This window comes from Phocoena phocoena, chromosome 6, assembly GCF_963924675.1.
Source record: "Phocoena phocoena chromosome 6, mPhoPho1.1, whole genome shotgun sequence".
Classification (NCBI taxonomy): Eukaryota; Metazoa; Chordata; class Mammalia; order Artiodactyla; family Phocoenidae; genus Phocoena; species Phocoena phocoena.
The window spans coordinates 107,883,883-107,901,065 of record NC_089224.1 but is presented as its reverse complement, the minus strand read 5'-3'; the positions used below and the strand labels follow the sequence as shown (position 1 = coordinate 107,901,065).

General features: G+C 54.6%; 1 protein-coding gene across 1 annotated transcript; it reads left to right on the top strand.

The window, feature by feature from the left end:
- Positions 1-6,423: 6,423 nt before the first annotated feature.
- Positions 6,424-11,135, top strand: PTGES2 (prostaglandin E synthase 2). The gene is made up of 7 exons (XM_065879451.1): positions 6,424-6,694; positions 7,875-8,072; positions 8,747-8,805; positions 9,177-9,326; positions 9,594-9,794; positions 10,102-10,219; positions 10,688-11,135. The coding sequence occupies exons 1-7, from the start codon at positions 6,425-6,427 to the stop codon at positions 10,808-10,810; spliced, it is 1,119 nt and encodes a 372-aa protein (XP_065735523.1). The 5' UTR covers position 6,424; the 3' UTR covers positions 10,811-11,135.
- The last annotated feature ends 6,048 nt before the right edge of the window (positions 11,136-17,183 follow it).

Genomic DNA, 17,183 nt, shown 5'->3' with positions numbered 1-17,183 from the left:
GTTCGATCCCTGGTCCAGGAAGATCCCACATGCCATGGAGCAACTAAGCCCGTGTGCCACAACTACTGAGCCTGCGCTCTAGAGCCCGTGAGCCACAGCTACTGACTCCTAAATCCTAAACTTCTAAGCTTGCCCTTTTTGTCCCTAAATTGCCACATTTCCTATCCATTCCTAATCCCCCATCTTCCTAGAAGTGTCATGTTTCTAAATCTCCTAGATAATCTTCATTCCTGGTCAACCTTTAAAAAAAAAGTTTAGTTTTTTTTAGAGTTAAGCTTTCTGAAAAGAAAATTGATTTCACTTGTTCAGAGCCTTCCTGAAAGACTGGGCTAAGAAAACATCCCAAATATTCTGTCCACTTTCACAGAGTGAAACCATACACTGACAGATTTCCCATCATTTCCCTCTCCTAAAGAGTTACTAAAGGATCTTTTAGGCCTCCTGGACTATTAAAACTATGCTAGGGCCTCTAGTTTGCACAGCTGGCGCGTGGAAGCCTTGCCCTTCTCCCACTGTCTGCTCTTCATCCTCCCTTCCAATGTTCCCCTTCCTACATGGCTGAGGGTTCTCACAGGTTCCCAGTGCACACCAAGTGTTTCCTCCGAGTGTGTGCTGTATTAGGTGGGAGAGGGGGGAGAGGCCCGTCCAGAGGGCCTTGCTGGTATTCCAGGGCCGCAGGGTCCCTCCCTTCCACAATCAGAGCCCTGCCCCTTTTACCTCCTAATTATCCCCACTAGGAGCAGGGAGCTGCTTCCTCCAGCTCCTGCCCAGTGAAGCTATTTTGGAGAATCGATGTGGAAGGTGGAGGGCTGACTTCTGGTCTTGGAGCTTGTGGACTGGAGTCAGACTACTGCCAAGAGAAGTTAAAAGGCGAGGGATGGTCAAGATTGGCCCCTGCTGGCGAGGAGAGAAAGGGAGGCTATCGGGAAGACAGGGCTGTTGCTCTGAAGGGTAGGCACGGAGGGGTGCCCAGTCTTCCCGTGGCCTGAGTAGACCTTGGGGAGTACACCTTGGGGAGGACTCATGTGAAAAGCAATCCTGGTGAACAGCCGTCTAGAAACTCTGAAGGGCCCTCCCTCCACCAGACAACCAGATCTAGCGTGAAATAGACTCTTAACGCCCTGCTGGGCTCACAATAAACAAGGGACATGCATGGCTTTAAGGGTTTGTTTTAGAATAACTAGAAAGCCTGCAGAGTCATGAGCAAGGCGTCCAAAATAAAAATTTATAAAAGAAACCACAGAATAAATTCAAAGAAAACAGAAGGAAGGAGAAAATGAAGTTGAGAAGAAATTAATGAATTAGAAAGACACAATAGGAATATCAAAGCCAAAAGTTGACTCTTGGAAAAGACTTATAATTTAGATAGAAATTTAGAAAAATTTCTCAAAACAGAAAGATATAAGGCACAAATAAACAGAAGTAAAAGAAGGATATAACTATAGATTCTATAGACATTAAATGGATAGGTAAATGTTACGGGTAATGAAATGGGAAATTTCCCAGTAAATTGTAATTTACCCAAATGGATTCAATCTGAGCTGCCCTATAGCCACGACAGAAATCGAATCAATCATTAACAAATCTTCCCACAAATACCAGACAAGCAATATAAACTAAGCATGTTCAAAGTACACAATCTGACAAGTTTTTAAAAATAAACTTTTAATTTTAAAATAGTTTTAGTTACAGAAAAATTGTGAAAAGAGTTCCCATATACCCTGCACTCAGTTTCCTGCATTATTAACATATTATATTAGTTTGATACATTTGTTACAATTAACAAACCATCAATGATACTTTATTAACCAAAGTCCATGCTTTTATTCAGACTTCCTTGGTTTGTACATAATGCCCTTTTTCCTGTTCCAAGATCCCACATTACATTTAGTTGTCATGTCTCTCTCTTTTTTTAACATCTTTACTGGAGTATAATTGCTTTACAATGGTGTGTTAGTTTCTGCTTTATAACAAAGTGAATCAGCTACACATATACATACATTGTCACGTCTCTTTAGGTTTCTTTCGGCTTTGACAGTTTCTCAGATTTTCCTTGGTTCTGATGACCTTGACAGTTTGGAGAAGCGCTGCTCGGGTATTGTGCAGAATGTCCCTCTCTTGGGATTTGTCGGGTGTTTTCCTCATGGTTAGACTGGGGTTATGGGTTTTGGGGGAGAAAGAGTGCAGAGGTCAAGTGCCATTTTTGCATCACATCCCATCGAGGGTACATACTGTCAACATGACTGATCAGTGTTGATGTTGACCTTGGTCACCTGGCTGGGGGGTGACTGTCAGGTTTCTCCATTGCAGTTACCCTTCTTCCCCCTTCCCACACTGTCCTCTTGGGAAGAAAGTCACCCTGCACAGCCCACACCTAAGGAGGGGAGAGTTTTGCTCCACCTCCTTGAGGGCAGGATGTCTACACAAATTATTTGGAATTTTTCTCTACAAGAGGTTTGTATCTTCTCCCCCCTTTACTTATTAATTCAATCATTTATTTATATCAGAATGGGCTCATGGATATTTATTGTATACTTTGGGTTATAATCCAATACTACTTTATTTTGTTGATCAAATTGTTCCAACTTTGGCCATTGGAGCTCCGAAGTCCTTTGTTTCATATATATAAATTTACTTATTTTAAATTTATTTTTATTTTATTTTTGGCTGCGTTGGGTCTTTGTTGCTGTGCACAGGCTTTCTCTAGTTGCAGTGAGTGGGGGGCTACTCTTCTTTGCAGTGAATGGGCTTCTCATCGCGGTGGCTTCTCTTGTCGCAGAGCACGGGCTCTAGGTGCGCGGGCTTCAGTAGTTGTGGCTCGCAGGCTACAGTAGTTGTAGCTCGCGGGCTTAGTCGCTCAGCAGCATGTGGGATCTTCCTGGACCAGGGCTCGAACCTGTGCATTGGCAGGCGGATTCTTAATCACTGTGCCACCAGGGAAGCCCTCTGAAGTCCTTTTGACATACCGCTTTCATTGTAGTTTTCTCGCAATTTGTTATGACATATATAAATACCCATGGAACCACCACCACAATCAAGACAGTGAACATACTCATCACCCCCCAAAACCCCTCATGCCCCTTCCCTCCTGCTGCTCGTCATCACACACCCCCTACCCCACTCCCAGGCAACCCCCAGGCTGCTTTCTCACCATAAATTACTTTGCATTTTCTAGTTGTATATAAGTGGAACCAAATAGTACATATGCTTTATTGCCTGGCCTCTTTCATTCAGCACAATTATTTTGAGATTCATCTCTTCAGTAGGTCTTGGGTGAGATGAAGGGGTAGTGGGACATTTGGGTAGAACCCACTGGGGTGTTAGAGAGGGGCGAGTGCTGGGGTCAGGAGGAGTGGCAGAGCAGGGGCTGGGCAGTCATGGAGGGTGAAGCGGTTGGCAGGACTCTTGGGTTCTCCCTTGACGACGGAGGCAGGAGCAGAAAAGGTGAAAATGGTTAGGTGGGAAAGATAGTCAATTGGGTGATTACGCCAGGATGAGGGTGGGGTGCCTGTGGAACATCCCAGCTGACCCAGAGGCAGTTGTAAACCCAGGATAGGGTTGTCCTGAAACCATAGGCTGGGCATTCACGACACAGATGGTAACAGAAACCAGGGTAGGGAAGAGGTGGCCGAGGTCAGGTGTATGGGGCCTAGTGGGTCCAAGAATGAACCTTGAAGAACCCAATTCTTAAGAGCCAGGGCTGGGGCTTCCCTGGTGGCGCAGTGGTTAAGAATCTGCCTGCCAATGCAGGGGACACGGGTTCGAGCCCTGGTCCGGGAAGATCCCACATGCTGAGGAGCAACTAAGCCCATGTGCCACAACTACTGAGCTTGTGGTCTAGAGCCTGCGAGCCACAACTACTGAAGCCCGCGAGCCACAATTACTGAACCTGCATACCTAGAGCCCATGATCTGCAACAAGAGAAGCCACTGCAATGAGTAGCCTGTGTACCACAAGGAAGAGTAACCCCTGCTTGTCATAACTAGAGAAAGCCCACATGCAGCAAAAATAAATAAATACATTTATTAAAAAAATAAAAGAGGCAGGGCCACATAAGAGAGGATGAAGGAAAACAAGGAGGGTGAGGTCACGGACTCACGGAGACAGGTGCCCAAGAGACTGGCTAGTAGGGTCACATACCAATGGGAGGTCACAGAAGCTACAGCCTAGAATGGGGCTCCTGGGCTGGCACGATCTGGGCTATGCCTGGACAGAGGCTCTGTCCTCTCTCCCGTGTGAGAACCCTGGGTCTTGGCCACCTGTCCCCAGATGTCCCATAGCAACAGGGAACAGCACAGCTACCCCTAGGGTTTGCTCAGACTTGGGCCTAGGGATCCATCCAGCTCAGCCACAGACAGAAGTTTCCTGCCTGGAAAGAACTAAAGAAGAGGCCGTATAGGGACCCAGGGCAGTGAGCATCGGCTGGCAGGCCAAGACACGTGGGCCTGCCCTTACGTCCTGCCCAATCTTGGCCAGGAAGACAAAGTGAGAATTTGCCAAGTATTTTGGTGGAGGATTGGGTTATTGGGTTTCCTTCCTGTATTTGGCAAAGATGGAGCAAGCTGCCAGGTGGGCAAAAAATAGGGGTCTCTAAAACACCCCAGCCTCACTAGCCTCCAGACTCTCCCCATTCATTTCCCCATTTAATTCTGACAGATCTCATTGCAGGAAACACTAACCATTATTGTTATTTTACAGATGGGGAAACTGAGGCTGCAGAAGGGGAGAAGGGAGCTGATGGTTCTCTCTCCTTCCCCCCCTACCCCCACCCCCTGCAGTGCTGTGTAGGCAACAGGCCGCTTTGTAAGCAAGTCTCATTCGCCAGGGCTCCAGGCCACACCAGCAAAGGTGCCTGGGGTTGCTGACTCAGCAGGGTGGCACGCCCACCCAGATAGCCCCTCCTGCCAAGCCAAGACGGTCCACTCCCGGCCCCGGCCCCTTAGGAGTCTCCATCCCCACATGGGCTGAAAGAAGTGTCTGGAGCAAATCCCAATCCCAAAGGGCGAGTGACCTGAAGCGGCCTCAGTTTCCCCATCTGTAAAACGGGGCCTGTCGCCCACAGTTCTCGAAGGCTGCGGTTTCCAGGGACCCGCTCGCAGGTGCTCGTCCCAAACCCCCGGAGGGCGCTTGCTGCTCCGGAACCACCCTGGGGCGAGGGGATGGGAGGGCTCTGCGGTTCCTTCCCGGTCCCTATCCCGGCCCCGATTCCCCTTCCCAGGAGGGCACCCCAGAGAAAGCAAAGTCGTTTCAGCAGCCCCCCTGGGTCACCTGCTTCCTCGAAGCCGTCGTCCTCGCCTTCCGCGCCCGCCTCCACCGGCATGCCCAGGTCCCCGTTGGGGCCCGACATTGTGGGCTCGGGCGCCGCAAGGGCAGCGCGAAGATGGGACACAGCGATTGTAGCACAGAAAGCCGGCACAGGGCGGAAGGTGGAGGTGATCGTTGGAACTCGGGACCAGCTGGGCTGAATGCCACAACTGAACGCGCCCGGGCCCCCCACCCCCCACCCGCTGTGAGACTCCGCCCCACGTCCCGCCCCACTCAGAGCCTGGTCCCTGTCGTAGCCCAGTTCATGCGCCTCATCCCGGGAGCGGAGCTTTGTGCCCGCCTGGCCTTCAGACTCCGCCTCGCCCCGCCCACAATCTGTCCAGCCTTCAGATCCCCATCCACTCCTCGAGCCCCACCCATCTCTCGGCCGCCGGGAAGGGCCATCCCGGGGCTGCCCGCCGAGAAGCCTAGGTAGTTGAGCCTCGGGCCCTCAGTTTGGGCCAAGGCCGACAGAGGGGTGGGAGGGCTTGGAATCCCCACTCCGCCCTATCCTGCCGCTGGGGACCTGCGGGTCGGCGACTCTGTGCCTTCGGGTGGGCGAAATAAATATGAGACACGTGGTTTCTAAGGACCCCTGTGTGTATGGAAAATTTTATGGTTCGGGCCACAGAAGAAACGGTGCAGTGGTGCGGGAGGGCAGAAAAAAGCCCGATTCGAGGATTCCCACCCATTGTGGGTCGGGCTGGGCGGTTTCTGCGACTCTCCTGGACCCGATGCCGTGACGCTTTCCCTGATAGTCTGAAGGGTTCACTCTCTTTCGATTGGGTGCGTATTACGGATGACGCTGACGGCCACATGGCAAGCTACGTGGCCGAGGTCCTGCGTTCTTCTCCGGGTCACCACCGAGACCAGTTACATCTACACTTTAGAAGCCGGGGCATTTAGCAGACATCCCTAGGTGTGTTTCTTCGGCTCTGACGGATGTGTGGAACTGGGCTCCGAGGACTCACGCCCAGTCCCACCAGAGCTGGCCCTCCCCCCTCGGCCTCACTGTCACTCCGGCAACCTGCAGGGCGCCGGAGACCTGCTCCTTTAAGAGGAGCCTGAGCCTGGGCCATCTTTGTTTCTCGCGCCCTCCCGCTGCGCCGGCGGAGCAAACATGGCCCACGCTGTGCGGGCGCTGTGGCCCGGCGGGCTCGCTCTGACCTGGAGGCTGGGCGGTCGTCCCGCGTTGGGACTCCCCGCGCAGAGCCGGGCCGGCTTAACCGGGGCGGCGGGAGGCCCGGGCCCCGCAGCCACCACCCGCAAGGTGGGCCCACGGCTCCTGGGGGCGGCGGCGCTGGCCCTGGGAGGAGCCCTGGGGCTGTACCACACTGCACGGTGGCACCTGCGCGCCCAGAACCTCCGTGCCGACCGCTCAGCCGCGCAGGTAAGCCCGGGTCGGACCAAGCCTTGGGTAGGGGCGTTCGGGTCAGCGCCGAACTTCGGGACTTCTGGGAACCGGCGGTGTCAGGAATCGCCTCCTCCGTCCGCTCTTAACCTTGGACCAGTGACTTGGTTTTAAGCCCTCGAGCCCTCAGCGTCCTCATCTGTGAAATGGGGCGCTACTGATTCCTGCTGACTAGAATTCTCGTTGTTTCAAAGTCGTTTCTCTACGTGTTTTAAGACTTTTTGATGGAAAGATTTGGAGATCACTGAAAAGGGAAAGCCTCTTGTACAGTGGATGGCTTTACAAACATTTTATCGTGTCCCTCCCACTGTCTCCAAATCCCGAGATTGTGTATTTATTAGTACTGTTATTAGTATTTTTACGGAACTGATGACCCTTAGACTCCAGGCCCTGAGACACGGAGGAACAAGGGTATGTCCCCCAAGCCGGGTGGTGGCCCAGCTGCCCTTGCGATGCTTTGTACACAGCACCAGCACCCCCCTCCCACCCCCACAGGCGCCTCTTTCCTGAACCCATGGGAACAGGAACGGTAGATGAGGAGTGGAATTCCGTGTCTCCCTGCCCGCCCACCTCCATGGCCCAGCCTCAGTCTCTCATCTCTGAACAATGGGGGAGCGGTACTGCAGCTGTGGCTTTCAAACATGACTATACTGCAAGCTCACGTGAGGCTCTCCTGCCCTGTGCAGGCCAGTGGCCCTGATATAGCGCTCCCCTCTTGTAGATTTGAGGTAGACCCCGCTCGGAAACGCTGGGCTCTGCCTCCACACCCCTTGAAGGGGTCGGGGTGGGCACTCCCAAGTTGAAACAGTTGCATCTGGGGGGGCACACCTGGCGGTGTCTGAAGTTCCCTTGGGGACAGGAAGGAGAGGAGAGATGTCTGTCTAGCGTTGGACAGAGATGAGAAGATTCCTCCTACACAGAACAGACTTTCTACCTGGGGAGCCCACTGGATGGGCGCTTGGCTGTCCACTGCAGGAGCCTGCTGCCCACCTCCCTTCACCTCCCTTTCTCCCTGTCACCCATCCTCCATTTCTCCTGAAGTTCTCAGGTCGTCCTAGAAAACTCTCCTGGGAAACTTTTGCTTGGGGGTGGGGCCTGGACCTGGGGGCGGGGCCTGGGCACCAGGCCTCAGAAGCGCCCTCCTCTGCTCCTCATCCAGCTCTCCCTGTCCAGCCGCCTGCAGCTGACTCTGTACCAGTACAAAACGTGTCCCTTCTGCAGCAAGGTCCGCGCCTTCCTCGACTTCCACGCCCTGCCCTACCAGGTGGTGGAGGTGAACCCTGTGCGCAGGGCCGAGATCAAGTTCTCCTCCTACAGGAAGGTGCCCATCCTGTTGGCCCAGGAAGGAGACAGCTTGGTGAGCCTTGGGGAGCTCTCCCCCTGCCCCATTGTCCAGGCTTGTCCTGAGTTGGGCCCTGCTCTGCAGCCCTGGAAGGAACTTGGGCTCTCCGGGCCTCGGCTGAGGATTATGAACCCGTGAGTCTAAGGGAGACAGAGGACCACAGAGCTTAACAACGTGGCTTCTGAAGTCAGGGTGGTCTGGGTTCAAGGTGGGGCTCTGTCACTCACTGGCTGTGTGACTTGGGGCCAGTCACTTAGCCCCTCTGGGTTTGCTTCATTAATCAACAGAGAACCATATTCTCCAGGGTGTAGGGCTTGGCTCCTAGTACGTAGCTTCTGAGTCTTCCCGGCCCCTCAGTGCCCAGGAGGCCAAGCGGGTGAGTGGGCAGGGCTCAGATCCTGGGTCCTCCCCACATTCTCCTCCCCATTAGTCACACTTGGGTCTCCCTTACTCAGGACAGGCTTCCCTGAGGGCGGGGAGTGGGTCCTGGGGGGAAGGGAAAGCTCAGTGGGCATCGATTTTAGGGGTGAACCTCCAGGGACAGACAAACAATGCCCAGGTTCCACCCGACCAGCTTCTGCAGAGTGCTTGGGTGTCAGGATTAAGAGCCCCTGGTGATCCTGCCAGTGGCCAGTCAGCCAGTACCCCCCGCCCCCCACAGTCTTGATCTAAACCATCCTTTTCTCCAGCAACAACTGAACGACTCCTCTGTCATCATCAGTGCCCTCAAGACCTATCTGGTGTCGGGGTAAGGAGCCCCTGAGGCCCAGGCTGGCACTGCATCTCATCCTGTCACCTATCTCAGGGAGGCCTCCCCTAGGTTCCTGCATGGGAGTGGGGTGGAGCTGCTGCTTAGATTTCCAGGATGGGCCACGGGCATCACTCTGAGACTCCCTCTTCTTCCGTGCATCTCCCTCTGTTGGGGAAGTGCTTCTGGTATCTGCCCCAAGTCCCTCTTGCTGCAGGACCTCCTGTGTCACCCACAGGAGGGTGGGAAAACTTTTGTGGGTCAGTCCTGGGGCTGGATCAGGCTGGGGTAGATATTCATCCCGAGGAGGTGAGGGCTTAGTCTCCTGGAGGAAGAGGGAGTCAGGGTGAGGCTCTGGATATCTCCCAAAGGCAGCCCCTCGAAGACATCATCACCTACTACCCACCCATGAAGGCTGTGAACGACCAGGGCAAGGAGGTGACCGAATTCTGCAACAAGTACTGGCTCATGCTGGATGAAAAGGAGGCCCAGCGGATGTATGGTGGGAAGGAGGCCAGGACGTGAGTGGGGCCGGGGCCGGCCCTGGGGATGTGGGGAGGGGCTGGTCTCCCCCAGAGGGGACCAGGCTGCGCGAGATGCTGTGAGCGGGGAGCAGCATGGGAGACCACGAGGGCTGGGGCTGAGCCACGGGCGTGACTGACTGTCCTGCGGACCTCCTGCTTCCGTCCGTACACTGGGCTGTCGAGATAGTACGTCTGCTCCCCCAGCTCCCAGGCCCTGGCTCAGGGAGCCCACCTGGCCCACCTTCTGTCCCCCCTTGCCCGCAGGGAGGAGATGAAGTGGCGGCAGTGGGCAGACGACTGGCTGGTGCACCTCATCTCCCCCAATGTGTACCGCACGCCGACCGAAGCCTTGGCCTCCTTTGACTACATTATCAAGGAGGGCAATTTCGGGACCGTGGAGGGCGCCATGGCCAAGTACATGGGCGCAGCTGCCATGTACTTCATCAGCAAGCGGCTCAAGAGCAGGTGACGGTGCACACTCATGCGCCCGTGCACCTGGGGGCCTGCCCTTCCCAAGTCCCCAGCGTTAGCCAAGCTGAGACTCAAACCCAGAACCCCTGATTGCCTCTTCCAGCCCAGGGCAAGCAGGGCTGGCCTGGGAGTCCAGAGCTGGGTCCCTGCCTTGTACCTTCCTCTGTTTCCCTCTCCATGGTTGGGTCTCTTGTCCCGCTCCAGCCCCCGAAGTAGCCTTGGCCCCCCCGGGCCTTCTCGCTCCCCCCACCTGGGCCAGGTTTCGGAGTTCCCCTGATGGACTTCCCCCATTCCTACCCAGGCACCACCTCCAGGACGACGTGCGTGAGGATCTCTACGAGGCTGCCAACAAGTGGGTGGCAGCTGTGGGCAAAGACCGGCCCTTCATGGGGGGCCAGAGGCCGAACCTGGCTGATCTGGTGAGCATGGTGGTGTCAGAGGGTGCACAGACCAAAGGGTCTGTCCTTGGGGTGGGGGAGGCCCAGGCAGGCAATACCTACGTCTCACAGCTCCTCCATCCCAGAGGCATCTGCCTCCACCGGTTGTCAAGGGCTTAAGGAAAACCAGTACTCCAGGCTTCTGCCCAGCAAAATTCCTGGGACAGTGTCTTGTTGGCCTGACTTCAACGCCAATCCTTGAAACAGTCCTACAGCCAGGGTAGAATATATTGATTGCAAGGCTCTGGTCTTGGAGCGAGTGGTGGGGTCCGCTCTTCCCGAATCCTACAGCCAACCCACACACTTCATTCAAAGCCCTGTGTGCAAAATTGGCCCGTCAGTGGGTCACGGGGCTCCCAGAAAGGGGAGGTGATGGGCCCAGGGCACACACCGGGCAGAGGGCGGGGCGGGCATGGACACCCCCTCTGTACTCGCCCCCCCCGCCCCCAGGCAGTGTACGGTGTGCTGCGTGTGATGGAGGGTCTGGAGGCCTTCGACGACCTGATGCGTCACACTCACATCCAGCCCTGGTACCTGCGGGTGGAGAAGGCCATCGCTGAGGCCCCCCAGTGAACTGAGCATCCCTGCCGGGAGGAGGGAGGGGACGCCGGCTGTGGGGGACCAGGGCCGCTGGGCCAGCACCCGCTGATGCTGTGACACAGTGCAGCAGGGGACAGGATCATTCGACCTCTTGCCCACCTACCCTAACTGCCCCCTCGCTTCTAACACTGGACGTCTGCTGGAGCCCTGGGGCGCTGGGGGACAAAGCCCAGGCTCAGTTTCCATTCACAAATGTACCCCTGCCCCCCGGGGCATGGAAGGCTACCTTCCCACACCAGCTGGACCCCCTCCTGGGCCTCCCTGCTCTTTAGCCTTCTCTGGGGCTCTCAAGGCTGCCGTGTTTACACCCCGTGGGTGGGAATCAGGTTGGGCTCCTGCCCTGGGCAAGGGAAGTAGGGACCGTCCGGTTTGGGGATGCCCCATCCCTGGCTCCCCCTGGTTCCTGCTCTTCCCAGGTGTCCCCAGGACTGTGTGTCATGTTCACAATAAAGAAAAGGTTTGCTGCTCCCCGCGTGGCGGCACCATAGTGGAGGTCCGCAGCCAGTAAATACCGTTTGTCCAGTGCTTACTAAGTGTCAGGCCTGGGTGAAAGGCTCAGTGGGCTTTGTGTCCCATAAGCCCTGGGACACGGCCATGGGATGGGCAGCAGGGAGATGCAGAGATGGCCCAGGGTGCAGGTCCAGTTCTGCTCCCCACTGACCGTGGGGCTCTGGGCAGGGGCACCCCTCTCGGCCCGAGTCTCCTCATCTGTCAGATGGGCACAATGGTGGTCCCCACCTCAAGGGGAAGTTGTGAGGGCTTGATGACAGGATACAGGTCACGTGTGCAGAAGGGTGCCTGGTGCAGCGGGGGCCGGGGTTGTTCCAGTCTTGCTCTGGAGACCAGGAGACAAGGGTGCAGAGGACACAGTGCCTTCCAGGGGCCCCTCTGGCAGCACACAGCCACCCAGGGCTTCAAATCCCAGGCCTGGCACTTCACGGTGGTGGGGTGGTGGGGGGGACGCTGGGACAGAGGGCTATAGAGAGAAGCGGTTCTGGGAACGAGGCAGGGCTGTGGGGTCCCTGTTCCCCTAGTTTCAGCAGATGAGGGGCACACTGGTCTGCTGAGGTGGCCCTGCAGAGGCCCGACAGGCAGCCAGTGAGCTGAATTCTACCTCCCGGGCCCTCCCTACTGTGCAGTGACTGGGCAACCCTCTCAGGAGAGTTTAAATTTTTTCTTTGTTAATTTTTTTTTAAAAAAAATTATTTTATCTATTTGTTTTTGGCTGCGTTGGGTCTTCGTTGCTGTGCGCGGGCCTTTCTCTAGTTGCGGCGAGCGGGGACCACTCTTCGTTGTGATGCACAGGCTTCTCATTGCGGTGGCTTCTCTTGTTGCAGAGCATGGACTCTAGGCCCGCGGGGTTCAGTAGTTGTGGCACGCGGGCTCAGTAGTTGTGGCTCGCGGGCTCTAGAGCGCAGGCCCAGTAGTTGTGGTGCACGGGCTTAGTTGTTCCGTGGCATGTGGGATCTTCCCGGACCAGGGCTCAAACCCGTGTCCCCTGCATTGGCAGGCGGATTCTTAACCACTGTGCCACCAAGGAAGCCCTGTTAATTTTTTTAAAACATAAAAACAATTCATGGTTTTTGGGGACTTCCCTGGCAGTCCAGTGGTTAAGACTCCGTGCTCCTAATGCAGGGGGCATGGGTTCGATTCCTGGTCGGGGAACTAAGATCTCACAAGTTGCACGGCATGGCCAAAAAAAAAAAATTCATGGTTTTTGTATTAGCAAACATTCAAATAAGGTAGACGCGACAAGCACTGTGGAGGCAGACAGTGTCATTTTGGGAGCAGTGGCCTTAGCTTCTGCAGGGCTGTCTGCCACCTGCTTGTTTTTGTTCCCATGGCGAGCATCTGTCCTTGTCACCGTGTCACACTGGCTGGGTCTTCATGGCTGCAGAGTGCTCCTTCCTCTGGGAGGAAGGAGAGAAGCTGAGGCCTGAGGCCACACCAGTCTGTGGGTTGAGGAGCCGTGGAAGCTGCCTCCATGGGGCCAACAGGTGTTGAGGTCTCCCGAGTCACCGCTGTGTCCAGGATGCAGTTCCCCCTTCATTGATCGGCCTTTAAGTCCCAAGGCGCCTTTGCTCCAAGGACCTGCGTTGGCCTGTGGACCCCAGAGCCTCCCTCAGCGGGGCAGGAACTAGGCCAGGAGCACCTTGGGGCTGCATCCCTGCCCCCCTCCCCACTTTGCCTGCTCTTCACAGACAGCCTTTTCCTTGTCACCCCCCAGGGTTACTTGGTGCTTTTCCAGCTGCTCAAGGAGGCCGACTCGCCTTTCTCTGTCTCAATCCCAAATTCCCCAAAGGGAGCATTTGATGTGACCTGCTTGGGATGAGGCGTCCACCTTCAGTCCATGGCACCGTGGCCTGGGGAGGGTCTCACGTCCCACAGCCCCACCCTGTGCTCCCTGCCCTTTCTGCTCCCTGCTAAATCCAGTGATCGTGTCTTCCTCTTGAGGCCTGGTCTGGCTAAGGAGGTGCCAGGGGCAGGCCAGACCCCAGCTACTCATCACCACCCCTCTCCTTGTTTTCACAGAGATGTTTTCTTCTGTCTTTGCATGTCTCAGAGGAGGATATGGTTGATGGCAGAGCCATGCCGGGGATAGGGGCCTCACTCCTCACTGGGGCTTTATCCCTGGGGCTGCAGCAGGCAGAGAGGAGCCTGCCCACACCCTCCTCACCCACCTCCACTAAATGGTCACCTTGATGAAAAGTCACCTTGATGAAAAGGACTGTGCTAACTAGACCCATTCCCTGTGACGGGCTGGAGAATGGCCAGTCAACGCAAGGCCACCACGGGGCACTGAGTCCTGCTTCTGTCATGGAGTATTTCCCCCAGAGGTGACAACCTTGCCTCAGTTACCTTTTCCCATAACCAGCAGAGGGCGGTAGAGGATGCAAAAGCCCTGTAGGGGATGGCCACAAGACCTGGTGCTGCCACCTTGTGGCCAATTCTGGGATCGCACCTTTGGGCCATCTTCATTTTCCAGGGACTCTCTTTGCCCATCTGTAAAATGGGTTTAGCACGCAAAGTGCTGAAGATGGGTAGGTAGGAAAAGTCACACCTTTCAGGGGGAAAGGCCGCAAGCTAGGAACCCTTGCCCCATCTTGGTAATGCTTAGGTCGTGGCTTGTGCCTGTGGGCATTGGTAGCAGCAGAAGGCCTGAAGTGGGAACTCTGCAATTGTTTGCTGTGACCTTGGGCAAGCCCCATCCTTTCCCGTCCATGGGCAAGCTCTCGGAGGTCAGTTACCCTTCATGGGGTTGTTGAAATCAGAGATGGGAAGGTTGCACAAAGTTGATGTGCATTGTTGATGTGTGAGGGGTGTTTTTCTGCAGCCGGTGGGGTCTACTGTCTCTTCTCAGAACACACTCCCTGCTGTTTCCTGCTGGGCTCCTGGAGTTCACGGCCAAGTGCTCCAGGAAGTAAGAAGGGAAGAGAGCCGTGAGAATGGCGAGATCCCTCCTCCCTGGGAGTCAGGGAGGGCTCCCTCAGGAGAGCAAACCACAGCAGGGGCTTTAAGGATTAGGATTCTGGTTCACTATTTTCGTTAGATTATTAAATTTAAAATTTTCATTTTGATTATGCAAGTAATTGTTCATTGTGCATAAATAGAGCTTGTGGATAAGCAAAAAGATACCAATTATTCACAGACCCATCACTGAGATTTAAAAATTTAAATATCAAAAATTTTTAAAGTTTTGAGACTTCCCTGGCTGTCCAGTGGTTAAGACTCCGCGCTCTCAATGCAGGGGGCACAGGTTCGATACCTGGTCGGGGAACTAAGATCCCATAAGGTGCGTGGTGTAGCCAAAAAAAGAAAAAAATTTTTTTTTTTTGGAGAATAGCCTTCTAGTTATTTTTTATGTATCTGCATATAGTGTGTATGTGTGTGTGTGTGTATATATATATATATATATACACACACATAAAATATTTTATATTTATATATATAAGTTATATTTTATGTACAATATTTATATCTAACAGTTAAATGGGGCCTATTTTGTGGCAAGCACCATTTTAAGCACTTTACACATATTACCTCATTTAATCCTTTCAACATCCCTATGAAGTAAGTATAGATATTCCCATTTTACAGATGAGGAAGCTGAGGCATCAGAAAGGTTAAGTGAATTGCCTGGTGTCACACAGTAAATGGCACAGGCAGGATTTGAACCCAGATCTCCTGGCTCCAGAGTCGATGATCTTAATCACAATGTCACATTACTTCTCTCTCTAGATACATATTTTTTGAAATAAAAATTCAGATCACACAGTAGCTCCTGAATCACATTCCAGATCAGTAACTGTTCTCCCTCACCATTTCTAATGACTGTTCCACAGTATGCCATGCTCCACTGGATGACTCTTCCCTAATTTTTTTAACCAGTCCAATGGGAAGGATGCAGACGGGCAGAAGTGTCTAAAGGGGAACAGACGTGGTAGTGGGGGGATGGTGTGGGGTGGGCTGAATAATGGCCCCCAAATATATCCAGGTCCTAATCCCTGGAACCTGGGAACGTTACCTTATGTGGTAAAGACACTCTGTAGGTGTGATTAAATTAATGATTTTGAGATTGAGAGATTTTCCTGGATTATCCAGATGAGCCCTAAATGTAATCACAGTCTCTTTATAAGAGGGAGGCTGAGGGAGGTTTGACTAAAGAACAGGAGATGTGAGAACAGAAGTGAGAGGTTGGAATGACGCCAGGAAGAGGTCGAGAGCCAAGGAAAGCAGCCAGCCTCCAGAAGCCAGAAGAGGCAAGGAAATGAATTCTCCTTGAGAGCTTCTGAAAGGAACCAGCCCTGTGGGACACCTTGATTTCGGCTCAGGTGAGATTGATTTTGGATTTCTGGCCTCTAGAACTGTAAAGGAATAAATGTGTGTGTGTGTGTGTGTGTGTGTGTGTGTGTGTGTGTGTGTGTGTTTTTCGCTGTGCCACGCAGCATGCGGGATCTTAGTTCCCTGACCAGGGATCGAACCTGTGTCCCCTGCAATGGAAGCACGGAGTCTTAACCACTGGACTACCAGGGAAGTCCTGCTTTTGTGTTGTTTTAAGATGCCACGTTTGTGATGATTTGTAGCAGCAGCCGTAGGACACTAATACAAATGGTACAGACCAGTGTAGTCAGGGAAGAGAAGCGGCTACAGGGAGCCAGGTGACCTGCGGGCAAGTCCCTTGCCCTGTGTCAGTTTCCTCCTCCCTAAAATGAGGGGCAGGGGTTGGGCCCTTTGGTGCAGCAGGGGACCCCCAACCCTGGCAGGTGTGGGTGGAGCCAGCTCATGGGGCTTTCACAACTGCCGTGGGGAGATAATGTTGGGTCCTCGGCCACAGGGACCGTGCTGAGCGGAGATAGCAAATGGCCCGAAGAGACTGTTCCTTTGTGCCGCTCCCCCGCCAGCCTCTGTGTTACGGGACGCTGACAGCAGGAGAGGCCTAGGCTTGCCTGGCCCCCGGGGGCTGGGGTGGGCCTCTGGCCTTCTTGTTTCCTTCCTGCACTCCTGCATCACTCCCCTCCTGCTGGCCTTCCCACCCAGCACTGGCCAGCCTCTCCAGCCACTGTAACTGGGACTCGCTGGCCTGCTCCTGCTTCTTGGCCCTGAGGGCAGGGACCAAGGTCCACGCCTGGGCAGAGGGGCCCGGCAGGCAGGCTGTTCCTCTTCTCACCCTTCCCCTACATTTCCAACCTGCCCAGACCAGCAAGATGCGGACTGGGGACAGCCTGGCCAGAGCTGAGGTTGAGAACAGGGCTTCAGAGTCAGCAAAAGTGGTTTGAATCCCGGCTCAACATGTGCCCTTTTCTGGGGGGTGGGGGGACGCTATGGCTTGTGGGATCTTAGTTCCCTGAACAGGGATCGAACCCGGGCCCTCAGCATTGAGAGTGAGAAGTCCTAACCACTGGACCGCCAGGGAATTCCCAACATTTGCCCTTTGTATGAACCGGGGGAGTCCCTTCCAGCTCTGAGCTGTAAGGCAAATATTGTGCCCATCTTGCTCGTGAGGAAACTGAGGCTCAGAGAGGCATGAGATTTGCCCAGGATCACGCCGCCAGGTGCCAGGATTCAAGCACAGGCCTGCCCCACTTTTCTCCAGCTCTCTGTGGCCTCCTGGCCAGGAGAGCAGCCAGACGCCAGGTGTCACCTACCTGAGGTGAGGCAAGGAGCACCTGCCCCTCAGTGAAGGTCCCTGCAGGTGGGTCGTGGCGTGGTTCCAGGCCGCCGGGCCTGCTCTGGGGGCAGGGGCCCCAGCAGAGCCCATGGCATCTTCAACCCCCAAGCATGCAGCGGGAGTGGGGTCCTCTGACCTGCCTTCGAGGCCACGTCACCTGCTCACGGTGGGGCCCTG